This window comes from Prosopis cineraria, unplaced genomic scaffold (assembly GCF_029017545.1).
Source record: "Prosopis cineraria cultivar Desert tree isolate PC_DT_omini unplaced genomic scaffold, ASM2901754v1 PC9, whole genome shotgun sequence".
Lineage (NCBI taxonomy): Eukaryota > Viridiplantae > Streptophyta > Magnoliopsida > Fabales > Fabaceae > Prosopis > Prosopis cineraria.
In genome coordinates this window covers 23,922,705-23,928,857 of record NW_026555340.1, presented here as the reverse complement: position 1 = coordinate 23,928,857, position 6,153 = coordinate 23,922,705, and the positions used below count along the sequence as shown (strand labels likewise).

Below are 6,153 nucleotides of genomic sequence, written 5' to 3'. Positions count from 1 at the left end.
TTTCTTAAAAAAATAAAATAAGTAATTTTTTTATAAAATAAGCTGAAACAAACGTACCTTTAATGAAAGATGAAAGAGAAAATTATGTTAAAAATTAATAATGTGACTTATAAATAAAATTAAATTTTTTTTCATCCTATAAATAGGATAGGATGGAGTAATTCTTTAATTTTTTTCATGAAAATTACATTTCTAAATTTTGTGCAAATAAACTTTTTATTTATATTTTATTACTAAATATCATATAAATTAGCAATAAAATATTATTTATATAATTGTAAAAGTATTTAAGGACTCATTATCATATTTCAAAAAGGTATGGAGGCTTTTTTTTGGAAGGAGGCATTTGTAAATTTTGAGGGGAGTTGTGTCATGTGGTTTTGTATTGAAGGACTGATTATCACATTTAAAAAAATATTGAAGGACTCATTATCATATTTCAAAAAAGTATGGTGTAATTTTTATTTTTTGTAATTTTATATGCATGTATGTATATTGTCATGCGCGTGAATATATTATGAATGTCCGTTCACATTACGTGTTAAGGATATATTTGGTTTGAGGAAAGAAATTTTGCTCCCTTTCAATTTTTAAAAATGGAAGAAAAGGGAGGAATTTTGTTTAAAATCTTTCATAATTTTATTGTATTAGACTAATAAATCCCTATTATAATATGATAATTAAAAAATATTCCCCCTTCTTTGCTGCTCTATGTTCCTCTATTTAAGTTATGTTTTTTCTCCTAACTTGGAATGTCATTTTTATTTTCCTTCTTTTTTATTTTTTTTATTTTTTTAGTCATGTTTTGTTATTCTTCTATTTTGTATTAATAAACTTATTTCTTTATATACTTTTGATTTATAAACTTTGAATAAATTATTATTGAATATATATATATATATATATATGAACTATAGATAATTATATATTAAAAAATTCATAACTATATTGAAAAAAAAACAATTTTACTTATATAAAAATAAAATTATTTATATATATTTATTTTCTCTAATCTCCCTTCCTGAATCAAATAAATATCATCCCTTTCTTTTATTAAAATCCTTCCTTGAACCAATAAACGTCTCGTTTTGTTCTTTGCCGGAACCCCACTCAACAATCAATACCCTCTAAACCCTAACTGCCTTTCTTACTCTAACTCGCGCCTTCTTCGTTCTACTGGTTCGTCCTCCACGTTGTCTGAGTCCAGCATTACCTGGGCGTCGCTCTGTTCAGTCTTCACCATCGTCTCAGTGCAAGTGAAGAGCAAGAGAATTTCCAGTGATGGCGTCCAGGCCAGAGCTGCTTGCTCCGCCTGAGATTTTCTACGATGATACTGAAGCTCGCAAGTACACATCTTCTTCTCGCATCATTGAAATTCAGGTGCTCTCCCTTGAAAATCACGTTATACGTGCTTCTCCTTTTTGTTCTTAGAATCCTGATGCTCTTTCTCTATTTGTTGAATTTGTAAGCGATAATTTGAGTGTTATGTTTTCCATTTCGAAATTCTTGATGATCCTCTTTCGCGTGTTTAAAGGCGATACTTTCTGAAAGAGCTCTGGAGCTACTTGCCTTGCCCGATGACGGCATTCCCAAGTTACTCCTAGACATTGGTAAAAATTCTCATTTTCTCTTCTGCGACTTCCATACTTAGGTAAATGTAGCTTCTTGTTTTTTTTTTCTTTCCTATTATACATGTTAGCGTATTCACAGTTCATAATAATTTCATCTAAACATAATCTAATACTCATAACGTTCTAGGCTTGAAACTCTTTGCAGTCCTGGGTATCGAATTGTTGTTCTCTTGCCATGGCATTACCCTTTTTACATGAGATTGTAAGTTGCACTGCAACGTTTCCAGGCACTATGGCTGATAATTGTGGTAGATTTATTATGACCAATTCTTTTGTCCAATTCTTTTATAGGTTAACCAGTTAAATTGTTCCTTGAGGGTTGAATACCACATTCTTACTTACATATATGATGTGTTATTCATTACCTTGTGTATGCTTGGATGATTGGAAGATTTCAAGGCATTACTTGAGTTTACTTTCTTAGATTGTGGGATTAGGACTTCTCTGACATTTCACTATTTCATATTTAATCCACAGAGTCTGGTTTTACAAGCATTTTTTTTTAATCCTTTCATTTGTAATATAGCTGAACTCAAATGTATGATTGTATTGCCATGGCTTTCTGTAGGTTGTGGATCAGGACTTAGTGGAGAGACACTTTCAGAGAACGGACACCACTGGATTGGTCTGGACATTTCACCATCGATGCTTAGTGAGTCGATTATTTTATATTGGGAACCATAACACTTGCCATCCAAAGATCCCTTCAATTGTTTATTTATTTATTAAATTTTAATTTATGATTTTTGGTTAAGTCTAGACATTGCATTGGAGCGTGAAGCTGAGGGAGACCTTTTACTTGGTGATATGGGTCAGGTATTTACCAAATTGGAGACTGTCTATTACTTTATGAGCATTCTGCATTGATATTTGATTTCTTTTCTATCTATTACTGGATGGTTCTGCGGAACTTACATCTGTTTCATTTGTTCTTTTGTATTCTGCTTCTTGTGATCATAGATTTCTGACAACCTATAGTTATGTGAAACTAATAACTTTCTCCAGGAAAACAAGATGCTTGCTCTGTAAGTTTGCTTTTTTGGTTTTTCTTTATCTTTTTGAAATGGTTTCAGGGTTTAGGGGTTCGCCCTGGAGTTATTGATGGTGCCATTAGCATCTCTGCAGTTCAGGTTTGCTACCATTATCACGTTATTAATAATTTGATAGCCTGCTTACTGACATTCATTTTGTAAACCTAATGTTTATGAGATTGCATTTTCTAACCAACAAAACCTTAGTGTAATTTTTTACATGATTGTTATTAGGTTCTCCAATCACAACATTTAATATGATTTTAATTGAATTTATAGAATGATATTACATGATTGATTCCATTAAAGAAGTTTTGGAGAACTTGATGACAAATACCTAAACTAACAGAAGGAAGCGGGTGAGAAAATTATATTAAATTACCACAAGATGTGTACTGTATCAATCTTGATAAAATAGAATTATGAGAAAAAGTTCTTTAGACTATGGAGGAAAAATAATTGATGCGAGTTATGAATAGTGAAAGATAGCAGCTCTTCTGTCCAGTGGATGGCTCTTCTATATTTCAATTATATATACTAATAAAGCTAAAGCTTTGCTACCATGCTTGATTGGGCTTGTTTCTCATTTACTTTCTCATTTGCTCTAATATACTTCTATTTGGTGATGCAGTGGTTATGCAATGCTGATAAGTCTTCTCACAATCCAAAATTAAGATTGAAGTATGTTCCTGCTCTTATTTACTGTACTTCAATTTTATAACTTTATACTCCAGCGCTTCCATGTATATTCTAACATGTGGTGTTGATTTTTCCTCTTTTGCATTTTACTCTACTAAAACTTGCCTATGGTGAAATTTATCACTGTTCGTCTATGGTACATAACCATGTATCTTCTTTTGAATTTGTAGGGCTTTCTTTACATCTTTATACAAATGCTTGACAAATGGAGCTAGAGCAGTGTTTCAGTTATATCCTGAAAATCTACAGCAGCGTGAATTGATTCTAAATGCCGCAATGCATGCTGGTTTTTCTGGTGGTATAGTCGTGGATTATCCTCACAGGTACATAGGATTCCATTACAATTATATGCGTATTTGTTTAATACAAATAATTTTCTAGTAAAACGTTTTCTGCGTTTTATATCATTTGGTCTCTAATTAGGGTAATAGTTCCATCTTTCTGTGCCTTGTGAAGTAATCATATTTTATGGTCAATGAGAATTTGTCTCAATAGGAGGATAACAATAAGTTGTTCTTTATCTCCTCTTAAATGTGGAATTAATTTTCTGAAACAAAGCCAGCCTTAGGAGAGGTGTCTATATTTAACGTCTAATTGTGTCTTGAATGGGATTGTCTCTAATGAAAGATACCTATGAACAATTAAAAAGAAAAAGAAAAGAAAAGAAATACACAGGCTAGTTAGTTATCTGTGGTTCATGATGATGTTTTCTGTGGAATATTTTCTTAACACAAGGTTAGATTCAGTGGAAAAAAAAGATTATAAATTGGATGTTCATCTTGAGCTTGAAGACTGAGTTGACAAGCGCATTAATCTGGTCCTTTTTTTTTTTTTTTTTACTGGGATAGTCTTTAACCAGCAAATTAAATCATGTATAAGCAGGCTACTAGAAAAATATTGCATAATACTTGTTTTGTGGACATACTGTAAAGCTGTTTCCTCTTTTGGCTTTTTTTTTTTCCCACCCTTCTGTAATACCATATAAACCAATATTCTTTTTGAGCATGTTTTCATTGTTGCACTAACTGGTGTACAATTGTCTTGTGATAGTTCAAAGAAGAGAAAAGAATTTCTTGTACTCACTTGTGGTCAACGATCGATAAACACGTCAGTCACCAAGGGCAAGGGTGAAGATGGGGGGAGTTGCTCTGACGAAGAAAGTGAAGATGAAGAGAATCAAACGGTTTGACTTGTCCCATTAGAATTTTATCCAGTGCCACATGAAGATTTATAAATCTTTCTTTTTTAACTCTTTGAAATTAGAAAAAGAGCATCTTGCAGTCTAGCTTTTACTTCCTCCAGTCCTATTTATTAGTTACTTCACCATGTTTCACTGAAACTAAAGAAAACCTCTCCACCTCATTAGCTGTCTAAAGAATCAACGAGTTTTCAACTTTACATTTATTAAATATATATACTTTAAAAATAAAACATTTTAGCATTTAATAACTTTTCTAGCAGTTAATAGGGGCAAAAGGATAAAGATAAATACAATAATAATGGAGGGTCCTTACAAATAGGATCAAAATAAATATTTTTTGCTTGTCCTATAAATAGGATAAGAGAAGTTTATCATATTGATTCGTGCTATATGTGACTAGTTAGTTGTGACCTGAAGTATTGATTTTTTTTTTTTAAATGAATTGTGAAAATGGCAGGTCTGTATCTCAGATAGGCATAGACCTAAGAAGAAGCAGAAACATAACAAGAGTGGGAAGGGAAGGGAATGGATACTGAGGAAGAAGGAACAGATGAGAAGAAGAGGAAATTTGGTGCCTCCGGACACCAAATACACAGGTCGGAAACGCAAGGATCGCTTTTGATCCTGTTTGTTTTGCCTCCGAATTTACTTGGTTATATCATGTAGCCATTTAGTCCCGACCAAGTCTTCGTCACTATTATTTTATCGGAGCATAGGATTCCGAACAATTTTGTGAATTTGGATTAATTTTTTTTTTTATATCATCATAGCCAATCTGGAGACAGATTTTGTGTGTTTCGGGTCAGGTAAAAGATTGTCTTGTCTTCTTAATCTACCTCTAATGCTTTGTAATCCGTGAAGTGAAATGCTCAAATATATTGTTGCCTTAGATAGCCGCTGTATCAAAGCTCAAATTGTTTTTATGTAAATTGAAATTCCTGTTTGGATTAGTGGAAATTTGGATTTGAGCCAGGTCTATTATTTGGATGTATACAATTGTATGGAACCAAAGCAAATTTTTATTTATTACAATTCTAAATTTTAAATTTTCAATTATAATTATTTCAAATCTCAACCATCATCTTGCTATACTATCCAAACGTAGATGAGTCACATAAACACAATTTATTATTCTTAATTCTGTAGGTTTTATGTTAAATAAAATATTTGAGATATATAGATTTTGTCCATGACGGTATAGTTCACAAGAAAAAATTGCTTTTAACTTCCACAACAAATTATCAGGTGGTAACATTTTCTGGCGAGCAGAATTTGGGGTTAAATTATCAGTCCTACTCCTACCCTTGAAGCTCCGTTCCCATACTCATACAAATGTAAGCAAGGGAAACAAACTCGCCGCTCGGAAAGACTCATCGTTCCGATGCGAACTTGCAAATATTCAAGGGATTCCTTTCGACAGATGTTCAGTTTTTCAAGAATAGCATGACAATTAATGCAGTGTCTTTCTTAAAAATGAATGAAAATACACTTATTTCATTTTCCTTTTGGATATAATTCTTATTTTCTTTTTTTTTTTTAAAAAAAAAAAACCTCGTACATTATACATACAGCAAGTATTTTACAATTCTTC

The 6,153-nt window shown here is 31.9% G+C and overlaps 1 protein-coding gene across 1 annotated transcript; it reads left to right on the top strand.

Moving 5' to 3' along the window:
- Positions 1 to 1,090: 1,090 nt before the first annotated feature.
- Positions 1,091 to 5,530, top strand: LOC129320893 (18S rRNA (guanine-N(7))-methyltransferase RID2). The gene is made up of 9 exons (XM_054966561.1): positions 1,091 to 1,380; positions 1,535 to 1,610; positions 2,200 to 2,283; positions 2,392 to 2,447; positions 2,705 to 2,761; positions 3,294 to 3,343; positions 3,532 to 3,684; positions 4,412 to 4,544; positions 5,020 to 5,530. Exons 1-9 carry the CDS (start codon positions 1,282 to 1,284, stop codon positions 5,182 to 5,184), a joined length of 873 nt encoding a protein of 290 aa, XP_054822536.1. The 5' UTR covers positions 1,091 to 1,281; the 3' UTR covers positions 5,185 to 5,530.
- The last annotated feature ends 623 nt before the right edge of the window (positions 5,531 to 6,153 follow it).